At 39.8% G+C, this 20,528-nt stretch overlaps 1 protein-coding gene across 4 annotated transcripts; it reads left to right on the top strand.

The window, feature by feature from the left end:
• The first annotated feature begins 1 nt into the window (after position 1).
• LOC133655484 (protein FAM117A-like) lies at positions 2-18,932 on the top strand. 4 transcript variants are annotated; one of them, XM_062055702.1, is made up of 8 exons: positions 2-599; positions 4,543-4,688; positions 4,995-5,120; positions 5,243-5,365; positions 10,791-10,919; positions 11,080-11,242; positions 11,334-11,499; positions 17,660-18,932. In XM_062055702.1, the coding sequence occupies exons 1-8, from the start codon at positions 485-487 to the stop codon at positions 17,901-17,903; spliced, it is 1,212 nt and encodes a 403-aa protein (XP_061911686.1). In that variant the 5' UTR covers positions 2-484; the 3' UTR covers positions 17,904-18,932. The 4 variants fall into 4 exon arrangements, with proteins under 4 accessions (XP_061911686.1, XP_061911688.1, XP_061911687.1 ...); XM_062055704.1 differs by having other exon boundaries at positions 3-599; positions 11,334-11,487; XM_062055703.1 differs by having other exon boundaries at positions 4-590.
• The last annotated feature ends 1,596 nt before the right edge of the window (positions 18,933-20,528 follow it).

Raw genomic sequence — 20,528 nt, 5'->3', positions numbered from 1 at the left:
TGGAGTCAGAAAGAAAAAAAAAACACACACATAGAAACTTTTTTTTTTTTTTTTTTTTAAGCCCAACACAACTTGAACAAAATAACTTATTCCACCTTCGAATATGGACTCGCTGCAATAGACGCTGCTTTTTCGTAGAAAGGCTTGAGCTGCTTCCTCGTTTGTCCGGTGGCAGCAGCAGCAGGCTAGAAACATCTCCTCACCTCACAAAGAAACTTGGCTGGCTAGGCTGCTAACTTCGCCACTGAAGACGACAAGAAAAGTGGACAAAAACCTCGATGACGAGACAAAAATAACATCTCACCATACACGACGACTTTTACACGCGCGTGGAAAATGTCTGCCTGCTGATTCGGGGTTGAAATTTGTGTCGAGTTTTTTTTAAGCTTGGGGGAAGAGTTGTATTTCATTGCTGAGCACCCCCACCCCTCTCTCCATCACCACCATCATCATCCATAGCTGGTCCAACACCGAGCCTTCAGGCATGTCAGGCCGGAGTGGAGCTGCTGTGGGCCCGCAGCCCCTCAAGGCGACTGTCCCCTATCAGCTGGCCAGCAAGCATCGAACCAAAGGCAGGGATGGGAAGTCAGGTACTATATGTGTGTACAAGTGCAACATTAATACTCATTTGTACATAAAATGCACAACTCTTTGATAAGTGTTTTTAAAGTCGGTCCTTAAAAACAGCCCATCAGTCCTTTTCATGTAAAGGATCTTTGACTTGCAATGTCCCTACTGTGAGATAAGTGTATACTATACAGTATTTGACTAGTGTTTAAGGTAGGTCCTTAAAGTAGTCCTGACATATAAAGGATCTTTGACTAGTATTGTTTGAAGTAGTCCAGTCATTTTAGGATCTTGGACTAGCATCTCTGATGTAGGTCCTCAAAACAGCCTTTCGACTAGCATCTCTGAAGTAGGTCCTTAAAAACAGCCCATCAGTCCTTTTCATGTAAAGGATCTTTGACTTACAATTTCCCCACTGTGAGATAAGTGTATACTATACAGTATTTGACTAGTGTTTAAAGTAGGTCCTTAAAGTAGTCCTGACATATAAAGGATCTTTGACCAGCATTGTTTGAAGTAGTCCTGTCATTTTAGGATCTTGGTATAGCATCTCTGAAGTAGGTCCTTAAAACAGCCCATCAGTCCTTTTCACGTAAAGGATCTTTGACTTACAATTTCCCTACTGTGAGATAAGTGTATACTATACAGTATTTGACTAGTGTTTAAAGTAGGTCCTTAAAGTAGTCCTGACATATAAAGGATCTTTGACCAGCATTGTTTACAGTAGTCCTGTCATTTTAGGATCTTGGTATAGCATCTCTGGAGTAGGTTCTTAAAACAGCCTTTGGACTAGCATCTCTGAAGTAGGTCCTTAAAACAGCCTATCAGTCCTTTTCATGTCAAGGATCTTTGACTTACAATTTCCCCACTGTGAGATAAGTGTATACTATACAGTATTTGACTAGTGTTTTAAGTAGGTCCTTAAAGTAGTCCTGACATAAAGGATCTTTGACTAGCGTTTTTTGAAGTAAATAAATAAATGATAAATGGGTTATACTTGTATAGCGCTTTTCTACCTTCAAGGTACTCAAAGCGCTTTGACTGTATTTCCACATTCATCCATTCACACACTGATGGCGGGAGCTGCCATGCAAGGCGCTAACCAGCAGCCATCAGGAGCAAGGGTGAAGTGTCTTGCCCAAGGACACAACGGATGTGACTAGGATGGTAGAAGGTGCGGATTGAACCCCAGTAACCAGCAACACTCCGATTGCTGGCACAGCCACTCTACCAACTTCGCCACGCCGTATAGTAGGCCCTTAAAACCAGCAGAGTAGTCCTGTCATATAGAGAATCTTTGACTAGCGTTGTTTGTAGTAGTCCAGTCATTTGAGGATCTTGGACTAGCATCTCTGAAGTAGGTCCTCTAAAAAGAACAGTCCTGTCATGTAGGGCTAGGATCTTTGACAGGCGTATTTGAAGCAGAGCCTTAAAAACAGAAGAGTAGTCCTGTCTTATAGAGGATCTTTGACTAGCATCTTTGAAGTACTTCTAGGTCTTAAAAAACAACAAAGCAGTCCTGTCAAATAGTTAAGATCTTTGACTATCACTTTTTTAAGCATGTCCTTAAAGTAGTCCTGTCATATAAAGGATCTTATACAAGCGCTTTTTGAAGTAGGCCCTTAAAAACCGTAGAGTAGGCCTGTCATATAGAGGATTTTGGACTAGCGTATTGGAAGTAGGTCCCAAAAAACAACAGCACAGTCCTGTCATGTAGCGTTAGGATCTTTGACAAGCGTTTTTTGAAGCAGGTCCTTAAAAACAAGTGTAGTCCGAAGTCCTGTCATATATATAGGATCTTTGACTAGCATCTTTGAAGTACCTGTAGGTCTTAAAAACAACAGAGCAGTCCTGTCAGATAAAGTTAGGATCTTTTAAATAGCGTTTTTTTGAAGCAGGTCCCTAAAAATAAAAGTAGTCCTATCATGTAGAAGAGGAATTCTCAAACTGTGCTATGGTACCAGGCTCTATCTAGTGTTACACCAATGAAATATTCAAACACATTGTGACTGTTCAAACACTGGCCAAAAACATTAAATATACTTGTTAGATAAAACCTCTGCCTTGTTTTTAACGAATACTTAGGCCTTCTACACTAGTACGCTAGGTATGAGTCTGGAAGATACACTAGCAGTTCCAAGTCATAACCCGGGGTGGACCACTCTAATATGCTCCGCTGGTGACGTCTCTTGGTTTCCAACTTGTCTACATGAAAGAAGATCCTTCTCCAACCATCTGTTGGCTTCCCGATGGACTGGACTCTCACATTGTTTATTAGTGTAACAATTCAATAATAATACCTACTCGGCATCATGGGATCCCCGCATCTGCGGTCCCTTCCCCAGGTTTCTTCTTTTTCCCAGTTTGGCCTTTTAAAGTAGCAGAGTGGTCCTTGTCCTGTCATATAGATTGTCCTTTGACTTGAGTTTTTCCAGTAAGTCCTCAAAAACAGCAATGCGGGCGTGTCATATAGAGAATCCTTAAAAACAGTAGAGCTGTCCTTGTCTTGTCATATAAACCATCTTTGACTTGCATTTTTGAAGCCGGTCTTTAAAAACAGCAGAGCGGTCTTTGTCCTGTCATATAAATGATCTTTGACTAGCATTTTTTAAGTCTGTCCTTAAAAACAACAGAGTGGTCCTTGTCCTGTCATGTAGACCATCTTTGACTAGCATTTTTTTAACACAGTCCCTAAAAACAGCAGTGCGGTCCTTGTCCTGTCACATAAATAATCTTTGACTTGTATTTTGAAAGTTGGTCCTTAAAAACAGCAGAGTGGTCTTTTTCCGGTTATATAGACCATCTTTGACTTGCATTTTTGAAGCCTGTCTTTAAAAACAGCATAGCGGTCTTTGTCCTGTCTTATACTTAAAGTTAAGTTAAAGTACAAATGATTGTCACACACACACTAGGTGTGGTAAAATGTGTCCTCTGCATTTGACCCATCCCCTTGTTCACCCCCTGGGAGGTGAGGGGAGCAGTGGGCAGCAGCGGTGCCGCGCCCGGGAATCATTTTTGGTGATTTAACCCCCAATTCCAACCCTTGATGCTGAGTGCCAAGCAGGGAGGTAATGGGTCCCATTTTTATAGTCTTTGGTATGACTCGGCCGGGGTTTGAACCCACAACCTACCGATCTCAGGGCGGACACTCTAACCACTAGGCCACTGAGTAGGTTAGAGATGATCTTTGACACACATTTTTTAAATCGGTCCTTAAAAACAACAGAGCGGTCCTTGTCCTGTCATATAAATGATCTTTGTCTTGTATTTTTGAAGCCAGTACCTAAAAACAGCAGTGCGGTCCTTGTCCTGACATATAGATTATCTTTGACTAGCATTTTTGAAGTCGGTCCTTAAAAACAACAGAGTGGTCCTTGTCCTGTCATAGACCATCTTTGACTTGCATTTTTGAAGCCGGTCTTTAAAAACAGCAGAGTGGGTCCTTGTCCTGTCATATAAAGGGTCTTTGACTTGCATCTTTAAAGTAGGTCTTTAAAAACAGCAGAGTGGTCCTTGTCCGGTCATATAGAGAGAGGATCTTTGACCTTTACATTTTTAAAAACAGCAAAGCTGTCCTCAGGGTATTTGACTTTCTGTAACACAGTAGCCTTCGTGAACAAGTTAAGCTATGGCAGAGCCTTGCATTGAAATTATATTAAGTATGATATTAAAGGGAGATGTGTGATCTGCGGTACTTCAGGTTCTAAAAATGTAGGTTGAATTGAGCAATTCAGATACTAAGATACTAAGCAGCTCTTTTTGACTGCCGTTTTATGACCAAAAAAAATGTGATTCTTGAAAAATTACACATTTTCCAGCACCCATATTACCTTTTACCATTAGTTTGTCATTTCCTTGGTCATATTTATCAGAAAAAAATGATATTTATGGAGAGGTGTTGGAGTGTAATATGCTCACTTTAGCTAGAACCCACAATGTAATGTTGGTGTCAATATGAAATTTATTGTACCACAGTGACCGCCGGAAAGATCAAACCGCAGCAGCCGAGCCCCGGCATGAGGAGGACCATGTCTCTGGACGCCATCATCGGGCCCTATCTGCACGGCCACTGGCCTAAAGAACCAGAAGGCGGCTTGTGTCGCAAGGACAAATCCACTCAGGTCAGGTGACCAGCCGGTGCTTTCAATCAATGTTTTTTTTTTTTTTACAAGCTAAGCTGCTGTTGTGGCGTCCAGAGGGCAAGATTGGGTTGAAGATAAGCTTGCATATTTTGTGGCCTTCAAACCACAGCCTTGAGCATGAGTGAGAACAGTCGGCTGCACCCATCCTCCCTGCGCGCAAACTTCCTTTTTGCTTTGCTGCAGTGCTTTTGTTCCACCCTACAAGCTTGCGCCTTTAGCTTCTCATTTTGTCCTCCATTGAATGTGCAGTGCAAGTGTACCCAATGAAGTGTTGTCAATCCCTAGACGCCACACTCCTGGTCAGATAAAACACACAGCAGGAGGGACGTCGATGACATCATTGCGAGCAGCAGCATCGCCACCAACCACAAGCGCTCGGCATCATGGGGCAGCGTCGAGCATCTCCAGGAAGTGAGTTTTTGTTGTTGTTGTTGCTCAACACGTTATCAATAAACTACTTTCCAAAGACGTCGCTGATTACTGTGTGAAATCGCAACAAGGTGATTGACTGAAGGTAACCTCTGGCTTCGCAGTTGCAGATCGCCAAACTAAAACAACAGCTGCACCAGCGCTACAAACCTGCCGTCTCGGGGGGACACGACAAAGACCGCCAGCGGGGCCTGACCCTGGGGACGTGTAGCCTAGGAACCACTCAGGTGCCACTTCACGACATGCTTCCCTACATCATACGTGCTCTAGTATATTCTCCTCAGAGCAATCATCTTTTGGGTTTCCTCTTGAAACGTGTACAATTCTCCAGACATACCAGGGGTATTAAAGATAACCGTGGTAAAACTCCAGACGTTAGTATAATGATGTTAAATTTTAATTATCGAAAAATCGTGATTGATAACCGCATTTTGATAAACTCACAGACTGACTGGCGCCAGGTCGCTAGCTTAAATGTAGGCCTGGGCGATATATCGATTTTATTTGATAAATCCAAGGTAGGGTTGTAGGGTATACCGGTACTAGTATAGCGCCGCGATACTAATGAATCATATTTGGTACTATACCGCCTCTAAACAATACCGGTTCCCCCCCCCCCCCCCCCCCCGTCGTCGTCACGTCATGTCATTGCTGGTTTTACGAGCACAAGAGCATGTACCGTATTTTTCGGAGTATAAGTCGCACCTGCCGAAAATGCATAATAAAGAAGGAAAAAAACATATATAAGTCGCATTTTTGGGGGAAATTTATTTGATAAAACCCAACACCAAGAATAGACATTTGAAGGGCAATTTAAAATGAATAAAGAATAGTGAACAACAGGCTGAATAAGTGTACGTTATATGACGCATAAATAACCAACTGAGAACGTGCCTGGTATGTTAACGTAACATATTATGGTAAGAGTCATTCAAATAACTATAACATATAGAACATGCTATACGTTTACCAAACAATCTGTCACTCCCGATCGCTAAATCCGATGAAATCTTCCTCCCCGGTGTCGCCTCTGGTATGTCCTTTCTTTCTGCTGCTCGATTGCCGTTCTCTGCAGCATATTTCACTACGTCCAGCTTGTAATCTGCAGTACATGATTTCCTTTTCGGTGCCATTTTTGTTCAGTCCTTCTCAGTTTTTATAAGTTACCATTTTAATAGCTACGGCAGTAGCATATAGCATGTAGCTATTAGCATCCCATGACCCACACTGCACTTCTGCCATGACCCTCCCCCGCCGAATTCTTATTGGTTGACGTGTGAGTGACGATTGCTGACGTGTGTGTGACGATTGCTGCCATTTGCTTCGTCTCTTACGCAAATGAGATAAATAATATTCTTTGATATTTTACGGTAATGTGTTAATAATTTCACACATAAGTCGCTCCGGCCAAACTATGAAAAAAACTGCGACTTATAATCCGAAAAATACGGTATATTGCTACATTTTATTTAAAGAAGTATGTTTTTCAACACCGAAGTTTGCGTTTTATTGATCTCAATGTTGGAGATTGTTTATTTGTATGTAATGTGCAACGCTACATTTTTGTCAACAGAAGTATTCTATTCAAGCATTATATTTTTGTCTTTTTGCTATTTTTGTCCATGATGTGTAATGTTTATTGTCTAAATGTACGGTCAGTGAAAATGAATTTCCCCACGGGGACCAATAAATCTAAATCGAATCTAATATTGCCTCTCAGTGGAAGCTCTCAATTTAATTATTTGAAAATTATTCCATTAAAAGTACAATTTATATCTGGTCTAAAAAAAACAACATTATACAAATTTGAATTTTTTTTAAACTTTTGAATGGAAGTTTGGAATTATAGCTGTTATTTGTATTGGTTTCCTTAAAAAGTAGGGGGAATAAATCAGAACAAATCCTAAATTAAAAAAATTCTGAGGCCTACTTATATGCTAAAAGGAAAACAAGACACATCAACATATTTCCACATTAAAGAAACAACATACCCCAATCTAAACATATATAAACACATTGCTGTCTGAGTAACTACGTTATTTAGTTGTTCACATTAGACCTACAAGTTCTGCTCTACTAGAACGGAGTGATCGTTCTATAACCAGAGGAATACCAGACGGAGGAGTTTTTACGGTATGTTCATGGACCGCTGAACAGAGTAGGACACCACACCGCCTGCCAGAAATAATAAATATCAATACATTTTATTTGTTATGCATTTTTCATTTAAATCCATCTTAGAGCACTCCAGTACAAACCAATATTTTAAAACAATAAAAGCTTAGCCATTAAATCTAAAACACTATCATAAGGGCGAGTGGTCCAGAAACTTGAGGGTTGCTGATTCAATTCTACCTTCCGTCCTTCTATTCACGGCCATTGTGTCCTTGGGCAAGACACTTCACCCACTTTGCTCCCAGTGCCACTCGCACTGGTTTAAATGAAGCTTTCCACTACTAAGCTTCAATGTATGGGTTTTTCAGTGTAAAGCGCTTTGACACTTATGAAAAAGCTCTATGTCAATATATTTAATTTCATCAGTGAAGCATAATAAACACAAAACATGCAAAATAGTGTGTTTTCTAACATTTTGTCTTTATTTTAGTTGTTAAAAGAAAAATAATAATTTGGTCAAACTATTTGAGTGTATGTATACTTTTTAGGCACATTCAACAAGACCTCGATAATAAAATGCTCTGCATACTCCAGTAGTGTGCTCCATTCGCCATTAGTGTTGGGTCAAATGATACTAAGGCATAAAACACAAGGAGTGATACTGTGTCCTTGATACTTTGATGCGTCTGTCACTTTAAGAAGAAAAAAAACACGTGACTGATACAATTGCTGTGTAATTTGACTGTGAAGTGCCAAACTGTGTTTGTCAGAAAGCATAAGTGACAGTTGGTACTAAAAGAATTGGGTGGAGTAGTGTGCCGTGTTTTGACATCGGTTTTGTCTCCATCATCGATCTAAATGGAGCTAAGGAAAAGGAAAAATTCCAAAGTCTCTGATCATTTTGATCGTATAGCGCCAAATAAGGTAAATGTTCTATTTTCTTGTAGCTATGTCCTATGTTTCATTCCACAGTCAAACTTCTCCCTGCCCTCAGTCTTTTCTCAACTAAAATGTATCTTCTAATATATCACAAGAAATAGTCTGCTCCACAGTCCCCATTTACTTCAGCAATATTTTTCCTTTATCCTTGAAGCAATTCATGACAAATTAATGACAAAAATAAAACATGCTAATGTTAGCTTAGTGTTCCTGTCGCTCTGAATCCTGCAGTATTATACTCCACTGTCTTCACTTTGCTGCTGTGGCCCTCATGGACAAAAGTTGTCTCTTAATACACAGCTAGAAATGACAAATTATAAAAACGTATTTTAGCTATGTCATATCTGTAGATGCTGCAGTATTTTGCTCCATGGTCCAACTTCTTGCTTCCCTCAGTCTCCTTCTGATGGAAATGGTCTTTTAATAAGTGGCTTGTAATGACAAAAATAAACCCGTAGCCATGTCTTATCTGTAGAGGCTGCATTATTTAACTCCATGGTCAAACCTTTTCCTGCCCTTAGTCTCCTTTTGGATTACATTTTTCTTGTAATAGACTGCTAGAAAAAGCTTTGGATGCTCCACAGTTTCCACTTTGCTGCAGTGATCCTTGATACAATTTATCTTTTCATGACAAAAATAAAACATGCTAACATTAGCTTACTGTTGCTGTAATTGTGGATACTGCAGTATTATACTACACAGTCTCCAATTTGCTGCTGGGGCCCTCTGTCTCCTGTCCAAATAATTTGCTTCCTAATAAGCTGCTAAAATAAAAAATAAAAAATTGTTGCTTCATCTTATTTGTGGAGGCTGAAGTGTTAAATTCCACAGTCAAACTTCTTGCTTCCCCCAATCTTCTTTCCGATAAAATTAGCCTACTAATAAGCAGCTAGAAATGACAAAAAAAATCATGTAGCTATGTTTTATATGTGGATGCAGAACGGTTTAATTCCACAGTCAAACTTCTTGCTGCCCTCTGTCTCCATTTGGATAAAATTTATCTAATAAGCAGTAAGAAATGACAAAAATAAACACATTGCTATGTCTTATCTGTGGATGTTTAATGAAGTATTTTATTTCACAGTCAGATTTCTGGCTGCCTTCAGTCTCCTTTGGATAACATGTGCCCCCTAATAAGGAGCTGGAAATGACATATAAGTAGAGATGTCCGATAATGGCTTTTTTGCCGATATTCCGATATTGTCCAACTCTTAATTACCGATTCCGATATCAACCGATACCGATATATACAGTCGTGGAATTAACACATTATTATGCCTAATTTTGTTGTGATGCCCCGCTGGATGCATTAAACAATGTAACAAGGTTTTCCAAAATAAATCAACTCAAGTTATGGAAACATGGCACTGCCATATTTATTATTGAAGTCACAAAAGGCATTATTTTTTTTAACATGCCTCAAAACAGCAGCTTGGAATTTGGGACATGCTCTCCCTGAGAGAGCATGAGGAGGTTGAGGTAGCGGGGGGTTTATATTGTAGCGTCCCGGAAGAGTTAGTGCTGCAAGGGTTCTGGGTATTTGTTCTGTTGTGTTACAGTGCGGATGTTCTCCCGAAATGTGTTTGTCATTCTTGTTTGGTGTGGGTTCACAGTGTGGCGCATATTTGTAACAGTGTTAAAGTTGTTTATACGGCAACCCTCAGTGTGACCTGTATGGCTGTTGACCAAGTATGCATTGTATTCACTTGTCTGTGTGAAAAGCCGTAGATATTATGTGATTGGGCCGGCACGCAAAGGCGGTGCCTTTAAGGTTTATGGCGCTCTGTACTTCTTCCTACGTCCGTGTACCACTCCGTACAGCGGCGTTTTAAAAAGTCATAAATTTTACTTTTTGAAACCGATACCGATAATTTCCGATATTACATTTTAAAACATTTATCGGCCGATATTATCGGCACTCCGATATTATCGGACATCTCTATAAATAAGCATTTAGCTGTGGATGCGGAAAGGTTTTATTCCACAGTCAAACTTATTGCTTACTAATAATTAGCTGGAAAAATGTCAAACAAAAAAAACATGTCTATATATATATATGGAGGCTGCAGTATTATACTCATTGGTCAAACTTTTTTGCTGCCCTCAGTCTCTACTTGGATAAAACTTGTCTTCTAATAAACTATTTTTGCTCCATAGTATCCACTTTGTTGCAGAATAAGAATGAGGCTAAAAGTTATCTTTTGATGGTAAAACCAAAGTCATAAGCAGGAAGTTGCATATGAAGAAACAATCTTGTTTCAAGAGGTGAGTGTGTGAAGGAGTGTGTGGTCAGGTTTGACACCATCGGAGCGATGAAATGGTGCAGCCCAGTACAGGAAACGAAAGTGCTCAAACGCTGAAGCAACAGAAAGGACACAACAATCACGCGGCTTCTGCTTTCCAGCACAGCTGTTGCATGATTGTTTCGTTTTCAATAGAACAAACAGTGTGAAGCGCTCTTTATGAAAATCCTGCCCTGTCACGCCATGGAATTTGCTTCAGAAGCACGCCCAGTGCAATAAACGCACATTCGAGGTCCTTTAAAATGGCGCCCGTTTGAAGATTTCTCTATAATCCTAAACATGTTTGTGTCACCAGACCCAGCCCATTCCCATCCCGCTGGCTCCCTTGTCTACGCTGGTCCCTCCCTTGCGCTGCAGCGTGGAAGGCCTCAACCAGGAGCTGGAGGGCATGTTCATCTGCCAGCCGGCGCACCAGCAGCACCAGGTAACGCCGTGTTCATCGACCCGCATTCAGTAGGTGACGCCAGTCCCTGACTTCCTGTCTTTTTAATAAAAATTAAATTTTCCTGAGGGAACTCTCCTGAAGGAATCAATAAAGTACTGTCTATCTATCTATCTATCTATCTATCTATCTATCTTTACAGTTCCTGGAGGTTCCAGATGGACACCGTGCTCCCGTGCCGCCTCAGAGCTGCAGCAGCGGATCTCAGAGCGACCCGGCCTCCGTGTCGCCTCCCTCGCCGTCGTCGTCTGCCTCATCTTCCCCATGCTCCACATCCGAGGACGCCCCTGTGAACGTGCATCAAGGTACGGGGCAAAACTAACTGCCATCTTGTGATGAACTAAAACTACGTTGTGGCATCGTGTCTTATTTTTTTATTTTATTTTTGAACATCAGGCTTGGATCTCCTGTCTCCGGTTTCATCCCTGAGTGAGGCCGACCTCTCGTTGCCTCTGCTCATCTCCTCCTCGCCAGGCCCCAACAAGAGCTGCTGCTTCCAGAGAGAACCCCCCGAGGGCTGCGAAAAGATCCGAGTCTGGGAGGAGAACAGGTATGATAAAGAGTAAGTGTAGACCTATTTATTTCATTAGAAAATAACCTAATAAGATTGAAAATACTGCCCCCTATTTGCTGGGATGCAAAATGCACACATCACTTAAATGTAATTAGGGCTGCATGTATCGATTAGTTTCATAATTGAGTAATCTTTTGATCAGTTTGTCGATTTAATCGAATAATCAGATAAAACACACTTCATACCCTCAATGCATATTTTAGGGAAAACAGTTTAAATAACACAATTTTTCTGTTGCTTTAACATTAATCTTTTTTGTAATAAATGGACATCATCAACATTGAAATTGCATTTTTAACATGTGTGTTAATAAAAATGTAAACACCCGCCTCCATATCGACTGCGTCTTCTTCCTGTCGATTTTTAGCGCTTCCATATCTGGTTTACTGACAGATAGGGATGTATAGCGTTAAGATTTTATCGATATGATACCCTTATCGATATTCCTTATCGGTACTATATGTAATTGGTGTAAATAAAGATTTTCAAAATGCATTTTTATTACAATTTTCATTGGCACAAGAGGTTAACATCATGTAACATATCACAGCAGAGAAGTGTTTTATCAACACCAGCTTTTTAATTCTTAAACAAGTCAACCGTGTTTGCAATGTAATAAAGTTATGTCAACATCTTGTGAAGACCACACCGAGTCATCACTGCGTTTCTATTCATGACAATTACACTCCGATGGAAATAATATTTATGTAGGCAGAGCACTGACCTTTTACAGGGTACTGTACATCGATGTATCAAATATATCTAATAAATCAATACGGTCAATTAGCATATTAGGTGGGTGTGTCGTTAAGCAAGATGTGTTTTGATGCCACGCAAACACGGCGCAATGGAGTGACGTCCGACAGCGACTAGAGACCTTACAGCGGATGCTGTCTAGCCTTTGAGCAACTTAATGGATTATTATATTAAATTTGTTGCTTATTTGAATGGATTAATACTGGCCTGTGGATTAATGGATCGCTAAACACTGGACTTTGAGAGTCTTTTGAGGAGGAAATATTGTTGTTACAAACTTTTGTGTGGTGTTGCTTCTTTATTTGTGATTACTCCAAGCCAATTATCACATCCTTATAGGGCTGAGTGATGTGGGGGAAAAAAATCATCCGATCTCCATTAATATCACAATTTTTTTTTACATTGTTTTTTAACCTGCCAGTTTTATAGCATCTGTACTAAAAACAAATATTTTAGGAATTAGTTCAGTGTTTTAACAACATTCAAAGTGAATTTAAAAAATTCAATTAAATAAGAAAAAGCACAATAGCAATGTACTAATACATTTGAGTGTACATGTTTCCGAGTAAACGAAAGATGCACCACTTATTTAAACATTGGTGGTCCAACTACACTACTACACTACTACTTGGGGGACGGCGTGGTGCGGTTGGGAGAGTGGCCATGCCAGCAACCTGAGTGTTCCTGGCTCGATCCCCACCTTCTACCAACCTCGTTGTGTCCTTGAGCGGGACACTTCATCCTTGCTCCTGATGGGTCATGGTTAGGGCCATGCATGGCAGCTCCCACCATCAGTGTGTGAATGGGTGAATGTGGAAATACTGTCAAAGCGCTTTGAGTACCTTGAAGGTAGAAAAGCGCTATACAAGTATAACCTATTTACCATAACCCATTTAACTATAGTATTAGAAGTTTAATGAAGACGTTTAATCGGTGGTCATGTCCACAACTGGCTGCAGTAGGAGCATGTGTTTTTCACACAGCTTTATGGTGACAAGGAAGTAGTCATATTTGCAAAAGAAACACGTAGAAGTCTTTTGAGAAATGATTGGCTCTGTATTTTGGAGTTAGTTTGATAGTTTGAGGTGGCCGTGTGTCTTGGATGCAAGCACAGAAATGGCCCCAGAAGGGTGCACCGCGCAGGGCTGTGTATAGAGAGCCGGCCCCTGGCTGGCACGGCTCCATGGAGTTGCGTGTTTGTCAAGTGCATGGTAACCACAATTTCCCCCTTTTCCTCTCATGGCAGCATCTCGGTCACATTACGACAATTTTCGCGACTTTCCACATTTACAATCTGTTTTTAGCAAATATTGGTTCCGTCCGCTATTACGTTGACACGTAAATCTATGATTCTGTTTACGTCTGCGACTCCGATTGGCTGTTCCGCCGTGTCTTTTTTTATGCTTTACAGGGGTGGTTGAATGAATGTTTCAGTGCGCACGTGTCATAAACGACAGTCAACTGGATAAAAAAGTACCGATAGCAGTATAATTAGTCCGCTTGTACCGACCCAATTAAGAACCGGTACCTAAAAATACCACTACTCGGTATACGTCCCTACTGACATATATAACTTAGAACTATACGCTGCTTTGTGTTAGAAATGGTAACAGCAGAGGATGCATGTACATGTACGAGCCAATCTGCCCCACAGGTAGAGTGACGTCTCCAATGGGAAAAACGTCAAAAATGGGGAAAATTCCAAACAACTCGTTTGGAAGAAGTATTAAGCAAGGCAAGATTGTTTTGTAAATATCTCTGCAATTCCTCCATGGTTTGATTACCAGTTTTCGGGACTTATGCAAATCAGAAATGCACAAAAACAGGTACCAATGGGTCAGAAAAGTTGGTTTTGCTCACTAGGTCCCCTTTAACTTAAAATATATATCAAAAAATGTTTTTAAGTATAAAATAAAAATATATATTAAAAAAGAATATAGGATGTTTAAAAAAGTTATCACATTTTGTCAGGTTTAAAATATTGAATTAAAAACAATTAAGAAGTACTTTTTAAATTACCATATTTTCACTGGATTGTAAGGCCCACTGTTGATTAAAAGGTCTTTTTTCATACGCACCTGATTAAAGAGGTCATACTATGATTTATTTTTCTACATTTAAAACACTTCCTTGCGGCCTACATAACATGTAATGGTGGTTCTTTGGTCAACATTTTGCATAAATTATGTTGCATAAAAAAGCGTTTTCAAGCCGCTTTCTGATCTTCTCTTCAGGATTCACCCTTTCTTGGGCGGGTCTTATTTATGCTTCAACAGCGTCTTCTCCCCGTTATCTTTGTTGTAGTTTTTGGCGCTTCCATAGCTGACAGATTAAATTCGAACTTTATGCTACTTTGTATTAGAAATGGCAACGACGGAGGATGCGGTCCTGACAAAAAGAGAATAGAGGGGGAAAAGGAGTTTACTGACTATGGTGCAGACTACAATGGCAGACGCGCGCAATTTTTTGGCACTTATGCAGATCCTAAATACACAACAGCAGGTACCAATAGGTAAGGAAATTTGTTTTTGTATAATAGGGCGAAACAAAACGCCAGATAATGTCTCCTCGGGTGCCGTTTTGGAATCCTTATACGCACACACACACACCATAATAATACCTTTATGTTGAAGCACAGTATGTCTGACGTCGGTAGCTGTAAATTAGTTGCTCCAATGCTGAGTCGACAGTAAAATTAGTCCCCGACAATTATATTTGTCGACAGTAATCGTGACGTCATCACTCGTGTTTTGCCGGGCGAAAGTGGGTCACTCGCAAAAACATCGCCAGTGATAACATGTAAAGTTTGAGGATATTTCCTCTAACTCTTGTTAAAAACATGAATACCTTGCTGATTTTGCAAAGCAGACCTTGTTTTTATGGCAGTACATCTGTGATACGCGAGCATTTAAAGCTGAGGCATGATGTCGGACATTTGGAGGGAAGATGCGGACACAACCTCGGTTAGAGTGAGACGAAGTTGTATGAAAAATAACTATTATTTTAGCCAAAGTCAGCCAGCTAAAGTTTGTCTACATCAATTCTAGTACGTTTAAAAGCAGCGTCAATTGCGCGTGCATAAACATGCACACAGGGTGAGACAGACAGGCACCAATGCGGAGGTATCATAAGATTACACATACAATCTATTAAATAGCCAACATTTTAAGAATTAATTTATTTCTACACATTGAGTCTATTAGAGGGCTAAAACTGCCTGGAGTTAATCAATAGTCAACATCAATCAATCAAAGTTTACTTATATAGCCCTTAATCACAAATGCCTCAAAGGGCTGCACAAGCCACAATGACATCCTCGGTTCAGATCCCACATCAAGTACATTCCAGTGTGCGGCTTTTTAAACATCACAAAATGCTTTATTACTATTTGAGGAAGTAAGATTTTTTGTTTTCATTGCTGCTATTTTAACCAATTTTAAAAAAATACATAAACAAGGTTAATTGGGTTTTTTTTAGCACTTTGCCTTTCCTTTCTTTTAAATGGACTACATTTTAATAATCATTTACATTTTTGTAACAGCTGAATGAGCAGCACAGTTACAGTATGAATAAAAATGTATGAATGATTTGTCATCTTTGTTGTTGGTAAGCACATGCCTAAAATATCTTAAGCTGCATTTAGAAGTCAATGGAAAAACAAGAGCCATTAAATATGTGTACGCTTTATTATGCAGTATTAGTCGACTAATCGTTAAGATAATCGTTGACTAATCGACTATCAAAATAATCGTTAGTTGCAGCCCTGGCAGTAATGCTCCAACAACCCATCAAGCGGTGCAGCTTTGTAGCTTACCCGAGTCGTACTAAAATATTTTGACAGATTTTTGAGCACTGTGTGTAATGTTCTATATTCTCATCGTACTAAAATATTTTGACAGATTTTTGAGCCCTGTGTGTAATGTTTTATATTCTCAATGAAACATCAAAGTTTTGGTCTTGCTTTTTTACCTGTACTTGCTAGTGTCATTTTTATTGAACAGGCATCAACCTACAGTACACACCTACCTCTTACGGGCGACTGCCATCTACTAGTCACACTTAACAGTACACCATGTACCACAACTAGAATGAATACTGTATTTTCCGGGCTATAAGGCGCACTTAAAATCATTTTTTTCCCCTCAAAACTTGACATCAAATTTCGTGCGCCTAATGTAAGGATTACGTTTGCTTGAGCTTACCCACCTCGAAGCAATTTTATTTGGTACATGGTTTAATGATAAGCGTGACCAGTAGATGGCAGTCAAACATAAGAGATAAGTGTAGGCTGCACTGTTTGATGTTTTCAACATATGAATATTATTATGGTGTGTGTATAAGGTAAGACATATTATCTGGGGTTTATTTCGCAATATTATGCAAAAGCAACTTTTCTTACCTTCTGGTACCTGCTGATCTGTATTTGGGATCTGCATAAATCCTGAAAAATTGCGCACGTCTGCCTTTGTAGTCTGTGTCGACGCCGTAGTCAATAAGCTTCTTCTTTTTCTCTATCTTTTTGTTATGGGACATTCATCCTCCACTGTTGCCATTTCTAATATAAAGTAGTGTAAAGTTCTTACTTGTATCTGTCAGTAAACTCGCCATGAAAGTGCTAAAACATACCGGTGTAGTGAGTTTACATTATTCACCCAAGGAACTTTAGTTATTAGAGAGTTCCGGTCAGATGGTTTTTCACGGGACACATTTTCTGTGTTGTTGTTTCCGGATGAGGAGATGCTTCTCCGTTAATGATTTAGGTAAAGTCTGAATGTCATTAAAACAGTTAGCTCCATCTTTTGACACTTCTTCCACTCCCTTCCTTGCACGCTACACCGCTACAACAAAGATGACGGGGAGAAGACTCTGTCGAAGGTGAGCCACGTAAATAAGACCGTCCACAAAACAGCGCATCCGGAAGCGACCGTCAGAAAGCGGCTTGAAGATCATTTGTAAAACATAAACTTTGCAACATTTTGACCAAAGAACCACCATCACATGTTATGTAGACCACAAGGAAGTGTTTTACATTTAGAAAAAAATTATAATAATATGACTCTTTTAATGCGCCCTATAATCCGGTGCGCCTTACATTTAAAAAAACGATCAAAAATAGACCGTTCATCGGCAGTGCGCCTTATAGTCCGGAAAATACGATACATACATAAGGCGCAGATAAAAATATTTTAAGTGCGCCTCATGGTCCGAAAAACATGATACTCCAAAAAATGGCAAGTCATATGTTTGCAATTAAATTCTTGCAAAAAAAAGATTTAGCAAGTTACCCAAAAAGCACTAATCTAAAATGTTCTTAGTATTAATAAAATGACATTTATTTCTACCCATGGCATTATATAACATAAAGATAACGTTTTTTTCTGCTCTTTTTCAGCACTTGCAACCAGCCCAAGCCAGTGGTAGCGGTCTCCTCCTGCCCAGACCCCAACAAGGTCAACTTTACCCCCCATGGGGGCTCCGCCTTCTGCCCCGTCAGCCTCCTAAACCCTTTACTCCCCTCCATGGACCTGCTGTTCTGTAGCCTGGCCGTCTCCAGCCAGGGTGGATCACGTGCCAGCAACAAGGTGGACCCTTTTGCTGCCGTTTCTGGCGAGGGTTTCGTGCGTGGCGACTCCTAATACTTCATTCTCTGTGAGTTGTGTTACTAGTGTTGCTTTGATTTAGAAAAGCCTTCTTTTTCTATCAGAAATGTTTATTAAAAAAAAAAAAAAATCATAATAATGAAAATAATCAATCCAAAGGGTTTTTTGTATGTTGTGTGATCCAAAGACTGTCTTTAGACCAAGTGTGAAAGATAAGATTTAGGAGTTTTAGGTTATTTAAATGTTTGTATTCACCTCGCACCGTCGGTGTACAAAGCTCGACAAATCAGTCATGTGCCGTTTAATGATGTCCGACTGAAGGGTTTTACTGGGTAGCGTCATAGCTGACAGCTTCCCTGCCATAAACAGTTTGTGTTAGAAGACAAAAAAGGAAAAGTGCACACGTTGATGGACGTAGTAACAAGTTTGTCTGATTTCGTTGGAAGTTGACTGCCTATCCCAGAGCGTCCAAAGTGAAGCGCTGGGGCTACTTTTTTATTGGCCTCTTTGAAAAATACTATTAAATAAGAAAAATGCTGGGGAAAAAAAGAGCGCAATAGTTCAATTGGTGATATTAATAACGCTACTAATAGTACGCTTTATCACCTGTGTGGTTGTTGTTTTTTTAGCTACCTGTGTTGGGTTCCTACCTGTTAACTAAATTAAAAACATTAAAATAGCCCCCAAACACTTTGCTTAAATATGGGCGGGAAAAGTTTGGACACCCTTGACAAGCCAGTTTTAGTAGTGTAGAATTGTCACATTCTCCTCTTTTATTTCTGGTAGACACGTTTGCACAAATGGATTCATTTTCCCCCCCCCACTTTTTGTACTTCTTAAATAGTAGTTGTGTGAATCCTCAAATAACCTGCAAAATAAGCTAAAAAAAAGAAGAAAAAAACCTGTTTTAGTTTTTGTGCTCACATAATCAAGACAGGTGTTACATGAAATATTGTATCAGGTAGATTTGTATGCACTTCAAGGAAAGGGTTTTTATACGAGTCTTCCTTCCATGCGTAGTTTTTTCATGGCTGGAAAATTAAAGTAGTCTGACTTTTTTCTAGATGTAGAATCCTGGTGAAATGTTCCATACCAATGATTTGTGGATGCTGGGGAAGAAGGGAGGGGTGGGGGGTTTCTATCTCAGGTACTGTTTTGCCTACATAAACACACCCTGGACCATGTGTGCGGTCTTGTCCCTTTATTAAACGCTGAAACATGTCAGTTCTCTGCTTCTGCTGTTAAGTTTTTATTTGGATGTGTGTAAACTGACATATTTCCACAAAAAAGCTATTTTTGCGATATAATATTCATTATATGGCTCCAGTATTGATATCCAGTATTGATATTATTGCATAAAATTCCTCTTTTTTTTGTCCTGCTTTTTACTTTTATTTTAGCATATGTTGTATTGATTGAAAAAAATATCCCCCCGCAACCCAAAACTGCAGTTGTATAAGGCAGTGTTTTTCAACCACTGTGCCGTGAGATACAATCTGGTGTGCTGTGGGAGATTATTTAATTTCCCCTATTTGGGGTACTGAGATAGGTTCCAGCACCCCCTGAGACCCTGAAAGGGACAAGCGGTAGAAAATGGATGAATGGGGTAAAAACATTTTTTGCAAACCAGTAATTATAGTTTTCAAATAATGTGCCGTTGTGCTGTCTAGAGCTCGGCAGAGTAACCATGTTATATTCTTCCATATCAGCAGGTGGCAGCAAGTAGTTAATTGCTTTGTAGATGTCGGGAACATGGTTTGTCGTGATCACAATATGCAGACCACAGCGGGAGGCAGCATGCAGGTGAAAAGGTATCTAATGCTTAAACCAAAAATAAACAAAAGGCGAGTGCCGCTAAGAAAAGGCATTGAAGCTTAGGGAAGGCTATGCAGAATGTAACTAAAACCTAACTGGCTACACAGTAAACAAAAACAGAATGCTGGACGAAAGCAAAGACTTACTGTGAAGCAAAGATGGCGTCCACAAAGTACATCCATACGTGACATGACAATCAACAATGTCCCCACAAAGAAGGATAGCAACAACTTAAATAGTCTTGATTGCTAAAACAAAGTAGATGCGGGAAATAGTGTTTAAGGAAGACATGAAACCGCTACAGGAAAAGACCAACAAAACAGGAAAAGCCACCAAAATAGGAGCGCAAGACAAGAACTAAAACACTACACACAGGAAAACAGCAAAAAACTCAAAATATGTCATGGCGTGATGTGACAGGTCGTGACAGTACACTTACTTTGAGACAAGAGCTATAGCGATGCAAGGTTGGTTATGGTTGAAAGTCATATCTAACAATTGCGGCAACAACTTTTTACTGTCAATATCTGCTGCTGAGTTTCATTTCTTAATGTTTTCTGCCGGTGGTGTGCCTCCAGATTTTTTCAATGGAAAATAAATGTGCCTCGGCTCAAAAAAGGTTGAAAAACACTGGTATAAAGGACAATGCGACAAATGCATCAAATTGCAAAAATAGATGTGTGAAACCCGTACAACAAGGTGCCGCTGGCAGCATCATTCATGAGTGGAAAAAGTGACAAAATGCAAAAACCAAAAAAGTTTCAATTTCTAACGACCATTTACTGTTTTTTTTTCCATGTCTAATGTTAGGATATTTGAAAAATATTACATAAAAATAGAGCTATA

The sequence above is a fragment of the Entelurus aequoreus genome, linkage group LG08, assembly GCF_033978785.1.
Source record: "Entelurus aequoreus isolate RoL-2023_Sb linkage group LG08, RoL_Eaeq_v1.1, whole genome shotgun sequence".
In the NCBI taxonomy this organism is placed as follows: Eukaryota; Metazoa; Chordata; class Actinopteri; order Syngnathiformes; family Syngnathidae; genus Entelurus; species Entelurus aequoreus.
Note: the sequence above shows the minus strand (reverse complement) of the source record. Positions and strands in the feature narration are given on the sequence as shown.